General features: G+C 36.9%; 1 protein-coding gene across 27 annotated transcripts in view; it reads left to right on the top strand.

Moving 5' to 3' along the window:
• The window catches only part of DMD (dystrophin), a 991,104-nt gene that overhangs the window by 939,857 nt on the left and 33,361 nt on the right, over positions 1–17,886 (top strand). For 24 of the 27 annotated variants that reach the window (XM_083734089.1, XM_083734109.1, XM_083734093.1 and 21 more), the window contains 5 exons: positions 2,120–2,277; positions 10,225–10,391; positions 11,823–11,934; positions 13,121–13,257; positions 14,161–14,199. In XM_083734089.1, coding sequence (XP_083590215.1) covers positions 2,120–2,277; positions 10,225–10,391; positions 11,823–11,934; positions 13,121–13,257; positions 14,161–14,199 — 613 coding nt within the window. The remainder of the gene's footprint in view (positions 1–2,119; positions 2,278–10,224; positions 10,392–11,822; positions 11,935–13,120; positions 13,258–14,160; positions 14,200–17,886) is intronic. The other 3 variants (XM_083734103.1, XM_083734102.1, XM_083734100.1) reach the window with 1 other exon arrangement.

Below are 17,886 nucleotides of genomic sequence, written 5' to 3'. Positions count from 1 at the left end.
ACAGACTCAAAAATCTAATTGGCACAAGGAAGCAGTTGTGTGGTTCACTGAAGTCCCACTGTGCTGTTTTACGTGCCCCAACTTTCAGGAAGGACAGTCTGCAAAGGAGACAGGAGCATCCACTGAGTGGAGTTGTACTCACATGACATAGCAACCAGCAGAAGTCCCCCAGGAATGATCTCCAGGGAGTTGGGAAAACCTCCAGAGCAGCATGAGAGGTAGCACATGAGGAAGGGGAAATTGCTGAAAATTGCCTCTCCTTCTGCTGGTGGGAGTGTCATGTGAGTGGCTTATGTTATTCCAAAAATTACATTGTTGAGTGAAATCAGGGCATGTAAGGTATATTCCATCCTCCTAAATTTTGGAATCTACCATTCTGCTTAAATACTTTTTCTTAGAAAAGTGTCCTAACACTTAGGATAATAAGATAGAATAAGAAAATGTTTATTGAGACTGACTTGATCTGTCCTTCAAAAGAAACGGGAGTGAGATTTCTCAGAAGATCTCACTAGTTCAGGAATGGGAAAGCTTTGGCCCTCCGGATGTTTGATGGACTACAATTCCCATCAGTCCCAGCAAGGATGGTCAATGGTAATGACTGATGGAAGTTGTAGTACTACAATATCGTAGATAAATAGGTACCCCTGCAACGGGAAGGTAAAAGGCGTTTCCGTGCACTCTGGTTTCCATCACGTGTCCCGTTGCACTAGAAGCGGTTTAGTCATGCTGGCCACATGACCCGGAAAGCCGTCTGGACAAACGCCAACTCCCTCGGCCAGAAACCAAGATGAGGGCTGCACCCCATAGTCGCCTTTGACTTGACTTAACCATCCAGGGGTCCTTTACCTTTACCTTTGTACTTATTATCACACGCCAATTATTATTTGCATTCTGTTTCCTTGTGGTATTCTTATCATTCTGAAAAGTTGAGCAACACATGATAATCAATTCTCCTGCCAAGATATTCTCTACAACTATGATGGGAATGGAAAGTGCCCCTTTATGATGTAAACTAAGATCAGACTTGGCTAGGAAATAGTGTCTTAAATAGAAGCAAAATAAAATCAGGTGTTAAAACTGTACTAGTAAATTTCTATAAAAGACTAAAGCTTTTGTATAATTGTGCCCTTAGTACAGAATGAAATATTAATGACTCTGCAGGAATATAAGCATATTATTTTCACTTGCTGAAATCTGTTTTTTAATGCTTTGAAAAATAAAACAAGATTTATTCAGGTCATGTATTGGTAATGGGTAGTGCCAAATAAATATTTCAGTTGATCATAATCTCATTTTTTTAACTGTTACAAACTTTAACATACCTTCAGATATGTACTATATAACTCATTTGAAGTAAATTAAATTTACATGTAGTACAATTCCTGGTATTAACATTTCATGTGGGCAACATGGTTCTGTAACACAGAACTCTTTTTCTTTCTTCCAAATATATTATTGGATTCCAAATGCCAAGCTTTTTGGTTTTTTCAATTCTTGATGCAAATCAGAGTTTGGAAATCCAGTTTGCAGGCATAAAGCATTGTGGAATTTTTTTTTGGTAACTTCATTCCTTTATTCTGATTGTGAACATCTTTGCATGCAAGTTATTCCTATTTACTTCTGTGACAAAAATCCTAAAAACATGTATATACTTAAAGCATTTCCTCACAAATTTGTTACCTCTATAGGATAATGTGCACTAGCAGCAATAAAATTATGGTCTACTTTTTTGGCCCAAACAGTGTTGATTACCAATTGTATTCTTTAGTATTTAAAAATGATTTGAGTAACTTTACAGTTCTCAGCTTTGACAGTTATATATTCTTGACATTAATTATTTAACTTATTCTTGGACTTCCTTGCTTCTGTTTTGGTTTATGTGAGTTACAGTGTAATAGTAATTGGCTACAAACAAAATCTGATTCAAAATAGTTATTTCAGAATTTTCTACTAGAGAAAGTCAAACCACTAAATAACCAAACAAATTGTGAACAAACCTAATGAAAACTCTCAACCATTTATTTGTATCTCTGACAGCAAATTTGTTTATACGTATTATACAGTTGATAGTTTCTATTGTTTTAATGGATTTTGCTATACATCTTTCTTCTGCCTCCAGATCTATTCAAGCAGGTAGCCAGTCCCACTGGATTCTGTGACCAGCGTCGTCTAGGCCTCCTCCTGCATGACTCTATTCAGATTCCAAGACAGCTGGGTGAAGTTGCTTCTTTTGGTGGTAGTAATATTGAACCCAGTGTTAGGAGCTGCTTTCAGTTTGTAAGTATACTTCTGCTTATTGCTATTGGTTTTTTAATCCAAATGTTATTCAGGGTAAATAAACTCATGCGATAAGTGTGGAGATCAGAGTATGTATGTTTGTTTATTTAAGATTTAGTTTATTGAAACATTTTATTGGATAGGGCCAGGCAGTCAGAATATGGCAACTCTGCACTCTTAATTGGCACAGTATCCATCAGATTAAATATAAAATACATCAAATAAAGAATGGTGTTGGGAACAAGACCTGTCCAATTATATCTGTTATTTCCATTCTTGCCCTGCCTTTCAACCCAAAGGTCCACAAAATTAATTACAAACAAAAACATTTAAATGTGTTTTACAACTAAACTAAAACTGTAGAGTCATTGGCATGAGTAGTGAGGAAAATGTGACACTGCATCTCAAAAGCCTTATAGTATAGTATAGTATAGTATAGTATAGTATAGTATAGTATAGTATAGTATAGTATTTTGACTTGCATTTTTGAGTCACCCTGCATACTTCCTGAAGGAGAACGTTCAGAAATGTGCTTCATCATGTCAATCTTGCTTCTAACACTGCAAAGCCTGAAGCAAAGAGGGGAAAAGTTCAGATGGGAGATAGCAGATACCCTGGCTTCCAACACTTTAACATCTTAAAGAACTTTCAGTTTAGCTCAGAAACTAACCATCAGCCAGTGAAATTTCTGAATTGCCATTAAGTCACCCGGCAAGTCATCCATGGTTCTGCAGCAGCACAAGGGAAGTAAGCGGGATTTTTAAGTTGGTCTAACTTTTGGTTTTTCAAATTCAAATACATTTTGTTTTAAATAAAAGATCAAGTATGTTTTTCCATGGCCGTTTAGGGAAAACTGACTGTGAACAGCAACAGTTACTTTGGCAAAGTATGTTTAGAAAGTACTGAGACAGAGGTCTGCTGTGGGAGACAAAAACAACTCATTAAACTGAAGGAATAATAAACTGAAGGGACAGAATTAGCATTTCAGAGAAGTATCAGAAGAGTTCATTATTTTATGACCTCTCTTTAAAAAAAATGCTAAGAAGGGTCTGTCTGGTCAATGCAATTCACAATGTGAGACAAAAATAACTTTTGTCTTTGTAATTGAAAGGGTCACTGGAGGGAAGAAGCAAAGGAACCATTATGACTCTTCCTCCTCAAGTTTTAAATTCCCACTTCAAATGTTAGACCACACTATGCATGATAAAAGAGGTTTTTCCCCTCAAAGTGATCACTGTGCATTTCAAGAATGTATATCCTTCCCATTGTGTTCTTTCGGCATGGAAATAGACCTTGTGGGTGACCTCACCCAAACATCATTAATCAATCTGCAGGCCTCTTTTCATGTTACTTAAAGGTTAATGCATTGTTTTGTAGTACAAAGTAAGGGATCTTTACTTATGATGGCCATAATTAGTTGAGGTTTAAAAAATATTAATACAGTATAACATATTATACTATTTTTAATATTACATTCTTTTCCAAAAATTAAATAAATATTGGCTATCCACAGGTTTAAAATTCAGGTCAGTTTGGTTCCTGATACTATATACTGGGTTGCACCAGTACTTAGTTAGAGCTAATTGGTCTTTTGGGCCCAATGTGCAGCTTCATAAATAGGCATAAAGATTGCTGTTTATTGCTTATATCACATATGTTAACTACATCCATTCATGGAAAACAACAATCTTGCTGCTACTGCCCTTTAGCATACTTTGCATAGCCCCATCTAGGAAGACATTTTGAAAGTTCTAGCCGGTATGAAGTGTTACAGCCTAAGGTAGAAGGAAGGAACATGTTGTTTAGTCATCTAGTCATGTGAGACTCTTTGTGACCCCATGGACCAGAGCACGCCAGGCACTCCTGTCTTCCACTGCCTCCCGCAGTTTGGTCAAACTCATGCTGGTAGCTTTGAGAACACTGCCCAACCATCTCTGTCATCCCTTTCTCCTTGTGCCCTCAATCTTTCCCATCATCAGGGTCTTTTCCAGGGAGTCTTCTCATGCGGTGGCCAAAGTATTGGCGCCTCAGCTTCAGGATCTGTCCTTCCAGTGAGCACTCAGGGCTGATTTCCTTCAGAATGGAGAGGTTTGATCTTCTTGCAGTCCATGGGACTCTCAAGAGTCTCCTCCAGCACCTAATTGGCAGCGGGTGCATTATGTTGCTAATGAATTTAGCTCCTAGTTGCATTAAGCTTCCAGGCCCAATTCAATGTCCTAGTTTAAAGAGAAAGTGACAGACTCTTTGTGGCCAGGGCTATATATATTTCAGAGACATCTGAACTTAAAAAACATTTCAGAAGAGCCCTCTTCAGAAATTCACAATTCGAGAAGTGAGAAATAGGGAAAGGAACTTGTCTCAAAAGTCCTGGATTCCTTTTTTGACACGTCCACCATTGTTTGCTTTTGCTGAGTATTATACAAAGGTTGTTTGTTTGCTGCTTTGTGAGTTTGTTATCTTTTTATGTTTTAATTTTTTTATATCTTTAAATGCTGTATATTTTGAATTGCATTTCATCAGTTATTATCATGTTGTTTGAAATTTCTTCAGCATGTACAGTATTTGCATTATTGAAAACATTTGTACACGATACATTCTCTCTCCCTCTCTCTCTCTCTCCCTCTCTCTCTCTCACACACATACACATCTCTTCACAAATCTAACTCAAGGACTTTTCATTATTAATGGGAATTGGCTGGAAGTGAGGTTTTTATGCTGATAACATCCCTGGTAATAATTTGCAGTGATTTCAGAGAGAATGAGAGAGAGAGAAGCAGCAGCAAATGTACTGTAGCAGAATCTGTTCTCCTGGTATCAGTGGCTTAGGCATGCTGGCAACAACCTTGTCTGTCAGGCACAGCAGCACAAAAATGTAATGTTTACTGTACCAGGAGATAACAAGGGGTGGTGAGGAAATGTCCCTGATCTTTGTTTGAAATGCAAGTCCTTGAAAGTGGGGGGGGGGGGAGGGAAGTCTTCTTCTGTCAACATGCATGTGCTCACAGCATTGGTGTTTGTAATACTCCCTTCAACTGCAGCAAAAATGCTACAACTGCTTCAAGTTCATTCCTTGTCTGTAAGGAATGAGGTGGCTTTTAAAAAAACAACTTTGCCACTTTGAAATTATTTTTCTTTCCACAAGCTTGAGGACTCATGCAGCGCCTAGGTTACAAACATTAAAAAAGGATGTACAAAGAGTAGCTCTTGGGAGAAAACGAGGCTTCATGTGGAATATAAAATAGAACTTGACTTTGCTTATTCATTTATTTAGTCCTCTTTCTTTCATCCCCCCCATAACACACACAAAGCTGTGGCAATAACAACAGTTTAAGGGCACAAGGTGCAATAAAAAGAGAGGACTATATATAGGAATGGGAATATACCTCATGTCTGTTGAACCCTGTCTGTTGAATGTCAGCTAAAAGATAGACTTCTAGAGAAATATAGTGTTTATGCTGTTCAAACTTGGCACACAGGTGGTGCAGATGAGAGACTGTTGTTTTCAGCCCTGTAGTGGAACATGGTGAAAAAGACATTTAATGAAATGTGGCTTATCTTACATCATGCTCAGTGGTAGATTCCAGGCTTTTCAGGTCACTGGCCCTGATTTTAAATACTGCCTGAACACAGCTACAGTCTAACCAGATTTCTGGTTTCCTTAGACCTACTTTTCCCTATTTTTAGACTCAGAAGCAACATTCTGTTAAGTTGTTTCACTATTACAATAATGTTGTGTTTTCCTTTTACAATGCAAACTTGTATGCTTCAGAATACTTAGCTAGATGAACCAATTGACTCATTCATAATTTTATTTGTATGCTGCTTTTCCATAAAAAAAATCATGCTCAAAGTGGTTTATAACAAAAGTTGAACACATTTCAAGATCAAACACTTCAAAACAATTTCATTATAACATAATAAAACAACAAAGTAGCAAATATAACATCACCCAAAATGACAGAAACATTCCAGTATTATAAATATGATTACATTAACAACATCCAACAGCAAAAATGTAACAGGAGTGTGACAGTTTCACCTTTGTTTTAGAAATAGATATTAGGACAGGACTAGCAGATAGAAAGGAAGTCTGCTTTGCATCTACTACACTGCCAATATTTATCATTTTTAAGTCTTGGTTATCCTGTATGTAGTAATACACCAATACCTTATTTAAGACAGATACAAGCCTATGGGCATTGCTTTTTTAAAAAGAGCACTTTACCAATGTAAATGTTTTAGTGTAATGTAGATTGAAATTAGGGACGCAGGTGGAGCTGTGGTCTAAACCACAGAGCCTAGGGCTTGCCGATCGGAAGGTCTGCGGTTCGAATCCCCACGACAGGGTGAGCTCCCATTGCTCGGTCCCAGCTCCTGCCCACCAAGCAGTTTGAAAGCACATATAAGTGCAAGTAGATAAATAGGTATTGCTCCAGCGGGAAGGTAAATGGCATTTCCGTGCGCTGCTCTGGTTCGCCAGAAGCGGCTTAGTCATGCTGGCCACATGACCTGGAAAAAATGTCTGTGGACAAACGTCAGCTCCCTCGGCCAGTAAAGCGAGATGAGCACCACAACCCCAGAGTCGTTCGCTACTGGACTTAACTGTCAGGGGTCCTTTACCTTTTTCTTTTTAGATTGAAATTATTAGTATAAACTTTTTTTTTTCATGGTTGACCATGGGACCTAAAAAAAAAAGGATAAACTTCAAACTATGCTGTTATCCTTATCTCTATCCATGTTTAAATGTTTGAAAATGAACCAGAACTTTGAGGGGGAGCAATATACTAATAGATAATTGAAGGCAGAAAAGAGAATAGGCTTTATAGCTAAAAAATGGAGGCAAGCACAGTCTTGGTGAGTGGTTGCATGGTTAACTTTTGTAATCTACTAAAATAATTTGATACAATTTTCTTGAAAGCAGGAATTAACAAAATATGAGGTAAAGCAGACATATGTTACATTTTTTAGAAGGCAGTTATTTCTTTTCTTTTTAGCATTACATAACATAATGGTGAATATCCAGCTTTCCTCTCCAAATGTTTCTTGGCATATGAATGCAAAAAAAATCGCAACAAAAAACAACAGATGTTTAGAATTTAATAGGAATTTGAATATTAGATGTAACAAATTGTTATTTGCAAACTAGGAAATGCACTGTTAACTTTGTTCTATGATTTACAGTTTTATTGTGGCAGTTGCACAGAAATATCTTAACAGAGGGGGGAGGAAATCTTCACAGTTTGCTTTTGTTGTAGATTCTCCCCTTATGTAAAACCCTTGGTTACTCTCTGGCTGGATTTAGAGATGATTAAAGAAACTGTAACAGCAGCTCAGGGAACAGTCAAGAACTATCTGTCCTTTACTGTCTGACCCTGACAAGCTTTTCTCAATATGGCTTTAAATCTTCATGTAATATACTTCAGTACTAGTTTTGGTGCAGTTTAATGCAGTTAATCTCCAACAGAGGAGATTGTAGATAGCATAGATGTAGTGATCAGATAGACAACTGTCAAAACTGATAGCAGTCAACAAAATTAAAAAAGATGTGCAGAAGCTGGAGAACTGAAACATATCTTTGCATATGACAGGAGCCATTTCATCCATTCACTGTATTCCCGTGTAAACTAAAAGCATCTGCAAATGGAGAGGTGAATGCTTTGAGCTGTTCATTCTTATTCTGTCTACAGTTGACACACAGCAGCATTTCAGTACAGAATCCATCTTTTTCATTCAAGAAAAGGCATGTAAAAGGCTTGTTTGTGTATGTGTGTGCATAAGGTGAACTCAAATGACCAGAGCAGCTTATTGAAGATCATTATCTAGCTAGTAACAGCACAAATTTCTAAAGTAAATCTTCACATGGCAATAAACAGATAGCTCACCCACTAGAATTGCCTAATCAAAAGCATTCTAGTTGTTGTTGTTTTTGCAGAAACACACACACACACACACACACACACACACACACGAGTCCTCAGTAAATTTGTTTGGCTTTCTGCAAAGTTTTGAAATAATCAAATATGTGCAAGTATTCAAATATCTAAATTAAAATTAATACAGTACAACATTTTAAAAAATAAAAGCAAAGTATTCCTCAGTGAATTGTATATATGTGCCTCCCATTTTACAATAGTTATGACCTATCTGCAGTACTGCCCCTTATAGATTTTCACTTTGTTCTGTTTAAATTCTAATCTCTCCCCCTTGTCTCTCTGTCCCCATATTGCTATTTGCAAACAGACATAGAACCATGCAGGGATAATTAAGAGATGGCTATGTACAAATGGCTGAATGCTTACTCAGATAGATGTGGTATTGTGTAAATAGTCCCTGAGAGATGTGATGTCTCTACCCTTGTGTACCCATGGCAATGCATAAACCTCATAGATATTTAAATTGTCTTTGTAAAGTTTACTATCTGTGCACCTTTCAGAAAAGTTTACTGAATTAGCATATATAACAAGTAATAGCAACCAAAAAATCATTTCTTCAGTCAGATTAATGTACTGTTTTAGGTCACAGTTTACGGCATCCATTATTTTCTTATCGCAGTTCTGTTTCATTTTATGTTTACAATTATTGGCAGAAAGATAGAACTTTATAGCATGTGTGTGATCACTGCTCCTTGTCATATCTTCTGTCTTAAAACACTGTATATATTTACTATTATTTTTGCAAATAAAATTATTTGAACTCCTTGACAAGTCAGCATTCTTATCTGCTTGCTTTGGGAGTGTTAACTTCACCAGTCTTATTTCGGATCAAGTAGCCAGTAGGTTTCAACTTAGAAATGTGTCACAATTTACATTTATTTGATCTGAGGGCTTAAAAATAAGTATGATAGAGAAGACAGTGTATACTTATGGCTGGACATTTATTAAGAAGCTAAAATAATTCTGAGGGCTTTTCGGAAGTGAGAGAGAAGCCCTAAAGTATTTAATTAGTATTCTTCCTTGTTGAAATTAAGATTAAGGTGGATGGATAGTGACTAAAGAAGGAAGACTTTCTGAAAGTAAAGGAAACCCATATGGCATGTATAGGTTGCAAATGAGGTTATAAATGTAAGTAAGGAGGAAGAAATGGAATTGGTTTGCAAAATGATATTTATTACTGAAACAGGAGAAAGAGAATTAAGTAGTCCTTATATACTCTTCAGAATAATTCAGAAAAGAAGACACTGATCCTAGATGCATGTGTATGCTGAGATTTAAGTGGAAGGAGAAAATGTTAAGGACACAATGAGCTATTTCATTTAGCATCAAGAAAAAAGAGCTAAAAGTTGGTTTCAAGGGCAACAGTAAAGTCTGTATTAGTTTGCAACTGACCTTAGAAACTGAGAACAGTGATATCATTGGGGGGGGGCATAGGAATACATGATGGAAGACAAAAACTCATCTCTTGATGCAGGTTTACAAAATATACCTATGCAAAATACCTTATGTCTGATGAAGGACAAAGCTTCACATCCTGACAGAAAATGTGTTTCAAAACCAATGTTTTATTTCCTGGAACATTATAGGGATGAATTTAAAGAAGGGAGAGTGTCATCTGATTTTCCCTGCAAATGCTTCCCTATGCTGTTTTTTGCTGTTGCTCCTCCCCCATCAAGGTTCAAAGAAAACAAAAATAATCCCAGTTGATGGAAGATTTCCATGGAAGAATTCATGGATATCGGAAGGGTTCTAGTAGATCCTCTTTTCACCTGCCAGTTCTCCCTTACAAATGCCCCCCTCGCACATTTATGGTTGGTTGGTTGGTTGGTTAGTTTAGTTAGTTATAAAGGGAGGGAAGAGGAATATATAGATATACATGCAGGGGTGGGTGGAAGAAATGTGTCACCATCTGAAAATTAGATGAAGGGAAATATACTTGGTTGGAAAGGGGCAAATTACTTGTAAAACGAAAGTTTTCCCTGTGTCCTGTAATGTAATCTCCTTTCTCTCATAGGCCAATAACAAGCCTGAAATTGAGGCAGCCCTTTTTCTGGATTGGATGAGACTTGAACCACAGTCCATGGTATGGCTGCCAGTTTTACATAGGGTGGCTGCTGCTGAAACTGCCAAACACCAAGCCAAGTGCAACATCTGTAAGGAGTGTCCAATAATTGGATTCAGGTACAGTGTTATAGTGCTGATTTTTACCAGATGAACTAAATGCATCATCAATTACTACTCTTTGTAGAGGTCATATATGAGCACTGAATCCTTCCCTCCAGCACATAATATGGGTGTGCAGAGAAGGCACTGTGTATTAATTTCCTCATCTCCTAAAGGCAGCCTCCTTAACAGAAATGCTTGTTTAATATTCCTTCTGTTCTATAAAAGCAATCATGCTGTTTGGATACCTAAGACCATTAGAAGAACCAACCTGGATCAGACCAAGCATTGATCTTACTCAGCGCTTTGCTCCCCCAGTCACCAACTAGATACCTATCGAAAGCCCACAAGCAGGACATGAACATTTTTGTAAACGTGTAGTTGATAACTTGCTGGATACAAAAATGTTCCTAGAAGAAGTTGGTTAACATAAATGAAATAAAATCCTGCTGGGAAAAACCATTGTGTAATGTCATTTTAAAAAATTAATCTGCTCAGTCTATAGTCTCCTTAAGAGACATGTCAACCCCGAATATGGAAATTCTGTTGATGTGCTTAGAGACCTGGATCTCAACAGTGTGCTTACTATAGCAATGAATCTAAGCCAACATCTTGCAAAATAACTATGGATTGGCATACCTGTTAGGAATCTACTTAGCTGTTAAATAAATATTATTTTCAGTTATGCTTAGACTTGTTTTATCACCTTTTCCCCTAATAACAGTTTTGTATGGTCCCTGCATGTTTCAATCTTAACATTGTCTTACCACTGAGCTCTTGACAAGGAGCATTTTGGAATTATTGTGTAAAGCTCAGATAGATTACTATGAGTGTGCTGCATCACATGAAATCAAGAGCACTCCCTTCTTGCTGGTACTTCTATTTAATATAATGTACTGGGTGGTTAAATAAAAGAATGTAAAAATAAAAAGTAAGCATTTATTTAATTTATATGACACCTCATAATTCTTGCAAGCATCCAACAGGATAAAAGGTTGCTTGCTGCATTTAATTACTGTATTCTTATGTCATAATCTGTAGACTACAGAATATGGATTCACATTACCAAATCTAACATTTCCCCTACTATTACCATTGTTGGGCTGCGGCTAGACTGTCTCTATTTAGGAGAGACTGCAGCGAATTTACCAGTCTCAGCTGAGGAAGGACAGAATTAACAATATTTTAAAAATCAAGTAAAAATACAGATAATAATAAATTAACAACAACAACAACAACATCCGAGCACCAGCCCTTTCCTAAAAAACAGCCAGTTCCTAAAAGTTTGTTGAAATAAGGTCTTTACCTTCTGCTGGAAGGACGAGGAGGGAGCCAGTCTAACTTCTCTAGGAGGGGAGTTCTTAAGTCTGAGTGTAGCCACTCTCCTACTTTACACCCGAAACAAAATTTGGTGCACGAGTGCTGAATTTGTATTTTCTTCTTCTCCAGGTACAGAAGTTTAAAGCACTTTAATTATGACATCTGCCAAAGCTGCTTCTTTTCTGGGCGAGTTGCAAAAGGTCATAAGATGCACTACCCAATGGTAGAATATTGCACACCGGTAAGTGACATCAGTGTTTCCTAATACAAATTCTGGAAAGAGGAGGGGAAATCAATTGTTTGTGTAAGACAGTGGAGGCATTGTGCAGTATTCCTTTTTAAATTAAATCATCCTTCACAAAACTGTTTTTTAAAGAATGAATATCTTGCTATATCCAGTGAAAATAACAGGAATAAAGAATAATTGGAAGTTGCTAGTTATTATTTATATATTGCTGTGTCGTAACAACTAAATCCATACTTTTCCAAGGTTGGCCAAAAGAGGAAACTATGGTTCATTAAAGAATTCCTAGTTTATTGAGGCTTGTCATAACAGGACTGTGTGCACAGGCAAAAGGCTTATGTGTATCTCAGCTTATGAATTCAAGAGAAATTCATCCAAATGTGTCCGATAAATAAAAATCAGTAGTATACGCCAGCTTTTAATCAAAGTTCTCAAGTGCTTTATTCCATCTATCTCTTTCCACCTAGGCTTAAGATAATGATTGTACTGATATACATATTCAAGGAAGGGTGTAGTGAAAACATGTCTGAACAACTGGTGTTGTTGGGTTGTTGTTTTTCAAACTGAAGGGGGAAATTGTTAATCTTCAAAGTCATAAAGTGCATTAGCACTTTCTTCTAATTGTAACTCGAGAGAATTGGATTATATAATAAAGCCGACTGTTTTACTTGCTTCTTCCTAGCAAATGAACAAAATCTTCCTTAAAAACGAATGTAATGTAAGGTCAATATAAAAATAAAAATCTGCTAAAGAATATATTTGATTAAGGGGTGCGTATTATTGAACATTACGAGAATACAGTTTCACTATAAAAATGGAGATTATTCTCTTGCTGCTTTTCTATTCTGTTCCTACTGTGACACAGCAACCTCCTGTTCTACCTATTTTGCTGTCTTGGTACATGCCACATAAAAAATTATGGGTTATCACAGACCTGGCAAACTTGTTTTTTGTAAATATTTAATGTGTACATTAACAGCCTCATGTTCATGAATACATTTTTTTGAACAAATTTGCTGATATATTGCAAATCGCTAGATCATGGGAAGCAAATCCTGCTCCTGAAGTAAGTTGTCATGCACTTCTAATGCATAATGGTAAAATGTTTATGGTTTGGTGGAAGAGGCCAGTCAAATATTTGGATTTCTCCTGTAAAGTGATACCATTAATATGTTGCTTCCAGACTACTTCAGGAGAAGATGTTCGTGACTTCGCCAAGGTATTGAAAAACAAATTCCGAACAAAAAGATACTTTGCAAAACACCCAAGAATGGGCTACCTGCCTGTGCAAACAGTGTTGGAGGGAGACAACATGGAAACGTGAGTGAAGCAGATAAATAATTTTTTCATTTGTTAAGTTCTCTGAGCTGCCCAGTTGGCACCTGATCCCTTTACTTCCTAACTGCATAACGCCACTTTCATTTCTTTCATTTTTGTTTATTTTGGTTGAAAGTAATATACAAGCTGATGTTTCAATTGCTATAAGTTAAATTTGAACTAGTAAAAGAAAAATGCCTGTGAGCTTATTGATTGCATTGAAAGAGTTTAAAGTAGTTGTCATTTTGAAGGTATTTAAAGTGGTTGTCATTTTGTGGCCCTCCAGATGTTGCTGGACAACACCTTTCATCATTGGGTTGATAGGGGTTGGAGTCCAGCAACATCTGGGGGCCCACAGATTCTCCATCCCTGATAAGCAGAAGTCAACATTCATTCACTTTCTCTTGATATGAAGAATACTTTTATCAGATATAGAACCGTCAGTAGAGCACGAGACTTATTTTCAGGGTTGTGAATTTGAGTCCCACATTGGGCAAAAAAATCCTGCATTGCAAGGCGTTGGACTAAATTGCCCTCTTGGTCCTTTCTAACTCTGTGATTCTATGAATTATTAATTTTGCTTAATTTTAAATTTATACTGTAAACTTCCCACATTTTTCCATATTTCTTCCCATAGAGATGATGACACAAAAATTATGTCTTGAGTTTTTCTTTCCCTATCATCTGCTAGTTAATTACATGATTTAAGAGCAATTGCACTACAGCTTGTTATCTCTCTCCTTCTCTTTAATATTTTATTTTGCATATTTTTGGCTGCTTTCCATGGACATTCATGTTGGTCTATTGGATTTTCCTGTTTTTGGGTTTCTTTTAAACTTTCTGTAATTATTTTGCTGCTAAGTTTTTTCTGCCTCTCTCTTCACCTCCTCATTTTTTGTCTTGCAGTCCTGTTACTCTGATCAACTTCTGGCCAGTAGATTCTGCGTGAGTACTTTCGCCAAAGTGTGCTGCTATTGCTTCTGCTGTTGCGTTCTCTCACTATTTGTTTTTAATTTCTGTTGAGTTTGTTTTTTAACATATGTCCATTTCCCTCCTTCCTCCCCACCCGGTTAAAATTTAAAACAAAAATTTAGTCCAAATCAATGGAATGGTATACCAGTAAGGTTTCCTGCACTTCATTAAATGTACATGATTGTATTCAAAGTTACAGTCCATCAAAACTGAATCATATAAGTAATCTAAGTTAACTTCTATCTGAATCACAGAGGTTTGGTTTCACAGTCCTACCTCATATGGAAGCATGCACATTAAATATCTGAATTTCTGAATTAAAGTAGGCATCATTGGTTGGGAAACAAGAAACTTTGAGATTTGATTATATTTTTTTTGAGAGAGAAAGGAAGTATGACATTGATCTTACTTTTAAGGTCATTATTTAACATTATGTACACACAGTTGCCCTAGTCCAGATGTATGTGTGATCAAATGCACATTTGGCTATCTGGTACGTGCATGCTCTCCCATTCATTTCAGTGGAGAAGCCAGATTGGCACCTATGGGTTTTGGAGGGATCTGCCTTCAGTGTAAATGAATGGAGAGGAACTTGTAGATGGGCAGTGTCTGTGCAGAAGTTCTGCTTCTGCCCTCCTAAGCAGTCACAAGATTCTGGTATATTGTAAGTGCAATTACAATGTGTTATTGAGAATGAACAATATTTTTCAGTATTGTCAGAGGTCTGGTTATGATCCATCCAACACAAAGCATATTCCAATATTTTGTTTCAGTGGCGAGCGTTCCCTGCGTGTAGATTCCTCCCACTGAAGCTTAATGGTACTTTCATTAACCTTATTCAATTTAGGATGAATTGTGCCTGAAGTTTCAGGAGCAAGATACTATTATTTCTCAACAGAAATCTCTTATTAATTTAAGGCCGCATGAATTCACTGACAAGTTAGTTCAGTAATTGCAGATATGAATAACTATCCACTTTAGATAACTATCAGCTTGACATTGAAGCTAACATAACTTTAAGATTGGTTTTAATTATTTGTTTGTGCTACTTAATTCATATGTCTGCTAAATATTAGTGAAGGAGGAAGCCTAAAATTAGTCTATGAACACTACTAAAGGGCTTCTGCCCTTTCCTTGCAAAAAGTGATTACCAAAATAAGCAGCTCTAAAACTACAATTAATTCACTGTATATATTTGGAGCATACTGTTGTAAAGACTAACTGCATTCTCTTAGAAAGCAATCCTATAAATGTCCCACTAAAGTAAGTTCTGTTGAATTCAGCGGGCTTACTCCCAGATAAATTGTCTAGGATTGCAGCATATAATATTAATGAATGAGCATCCTGGTTTTTGCTGCATGTATTTGAAGAGCTGTGCAGACTGAATGCCAGTAAACATCTACTGCTAGGTCTGTGACCTGTTTTCTATTGGATACAACTACAAGTGAATTAAGAATAGCTTACATTTTTAGTGGTGACATTATTTTTGGCTGGCCTTTCTAGTCAAACCAACACCTGTGGTCACCAGGGCCTGGCTTTGCACTGCTCCAGCAGCAACCCCGCCCCTTCCTTATAGGAAAGGGTCACAGGTTCAGTCACTGTTAGGCAAGGCACTTCGGGCACCTCAACATTTAAGTAGCCAAACACTCCTTAGATTTTCTTCAAACGTTGGAACTGGGGAGGGAGCTGGGATCACTTGAGGGCAGCAGGTTCAAGGCACGCCACATGGTACTCATCGTTCTGGCCACTTCCCCTACCTCAGCATCTGTTGGCTAAGGCAGTTTCTTCACTCTGCTTCATCATAGGACTAGCCCAGGGGAGGAAGGCTGATCACTTGTTATTCTCACTCGAGGATGGGGAGCAAAAATATGAGAGCCTCACAGCATTTTCATTAAAATTCGCGCAACATAATTTTTGACAATTACTGTATATGACAGTTACAGTATATTCCTATGAAGACATAATTAAACTTCATTATTTTTTACACAACAAAACATAAAAAAAATATTGGGCGAATGGCACCTGGCCTGCTGTCTGCATCCAGCCAGTCATTGTTTTCACATGCACTGCACAGGGACTTTGATTTAAAACTATGAACAAACTATTTATTTGCAGTTAGCAGGATAGAAGAGAAAATGAGCTGGAGGCATCAGTTTAAAATAGATTTCAGTGGATTCATTCTGAACTAAAAGTTGGCTTACCCTTGATTTCTACTATTATTGTATCTCTCCTTTTAAATTAAAATGTCCGTATCAAACTACCTCTCTTTGTAGTCAGAGGCATCTCAGTACCTTGTTTCTTTTGTGGAATTTCCTGAGATGACACAGGTTCCTTCTGGCTTTTATTTCTGTCAGTTTAACATCCAGTACATAACTGTGTCAAGTCTACAATTTGATGGCACATGGTTGGCCAATAAATAGCTTCTGAAACCCTGATTTGCACTGTTCAATTCCCCGATGATTTTCTTGTATGGCATTCAGTATTTCTATCCTTAGGTCTTGTTTTATGATTCCTTAATAATGAATATTATGTCCATTTAATTCATCTAGTTCTAGTAAATACAAATATCATCAGACATTTCTTTCTGGCCATTCCAGAAAAAGGTTTCTAAAGGAACAGCAGAATTCTTAATATTTACAATCACTAGTGAAACTCCTTTAGTTTCAGAATGAAAAATAGCAGTGTTTAATCTGTGACACTGGTTCTCCTTTCTTCAGATATACACTCTGGCTAGAGTATCAGCAACTGAGATTTCTGCACTCTTAAGTCATCTTTTGATTCTTAGATGTGCCTTATAAACTGCCTTCACTGGTTTTTTAAATCTGTTCCAACAACTACTGTTTTTACACAGATGAAGTTGTGGGATATTATATATCCAAATACTATTGCTGATGTTTCTTTTTCTGCTTGGGCATAGTTCAGTTTGATAGTTTTTGGTGTTCTGAAAGCACATACAACAGGTGAGCCTTTCTACAGTACATTTTTTAAACCTGTTGTACAAGCAACTGATTAAGTGGTTACTGTTTTCTGTATTATAAATCTTCTAAATTGGTGTTTTTAGTAGTAGCTGCTTTAACTACTATGCTGACATCCAGTAAGATTCAACAACTTCAACTGTTTGAGAAAGTATTTATAATATATCTGTTATTTAGTTTATATTTATAATCTGGTTTACTGTACCAATAAGTTTGGCTTACAGTGATTTGCAAGTTTTTAAAGACAGCACATAATCTTTTCTCAAAGGCAATTTTAGAAACCACTGTTCTGTGACCATTTGTGATAAAAACAACAACACACTATTCACATTCTGGAGCTGAGGAATCCAGTGTACCAGTTAATAAATAATGAGGCTTTTCTTCTGTTTCTGCTGATCTAAATCTTATCTTTGGCTTTGAACTTTGTTGTAGTTCAATAACTTTAAGCAAAATTATTACCCATTCCACATTTTCATCACTTTCCCAAGTGATGGATAGGAATTTATGCTACAGTCAATGTGTGTCCAGCAAATCTTTACCAGATCTTCATATCTACTGAGGCACTTGTTTCTGTTTGGATCTTTCTCTAGTGCTAGGGCTTCCCTTGCCTAAATGTCCACACTTCATTGTTAAATCAATGATGTGTCAGGGATGAGCTGTAGGATGGAGAGAATCCCCAAAACCA

The sequence above is a fragment of the Podarcis gaigeae genome, assembly GCF_964106915.1.
Source record: "Podarcis gaigeae genome assembly, chromosome: 4".
Taxonomy (NCBI): Eukaryota; Metazoa; Chordata; class Lepidosauria; order Squamata; family Lacertidae; genus Podarcis; species Podarcis gaigeae.
The sequence above is the reverse complement of the archived record's forward strand: the minus strand, read 5'-3'. Positions and strand labels throughout refer to the sequence as shown.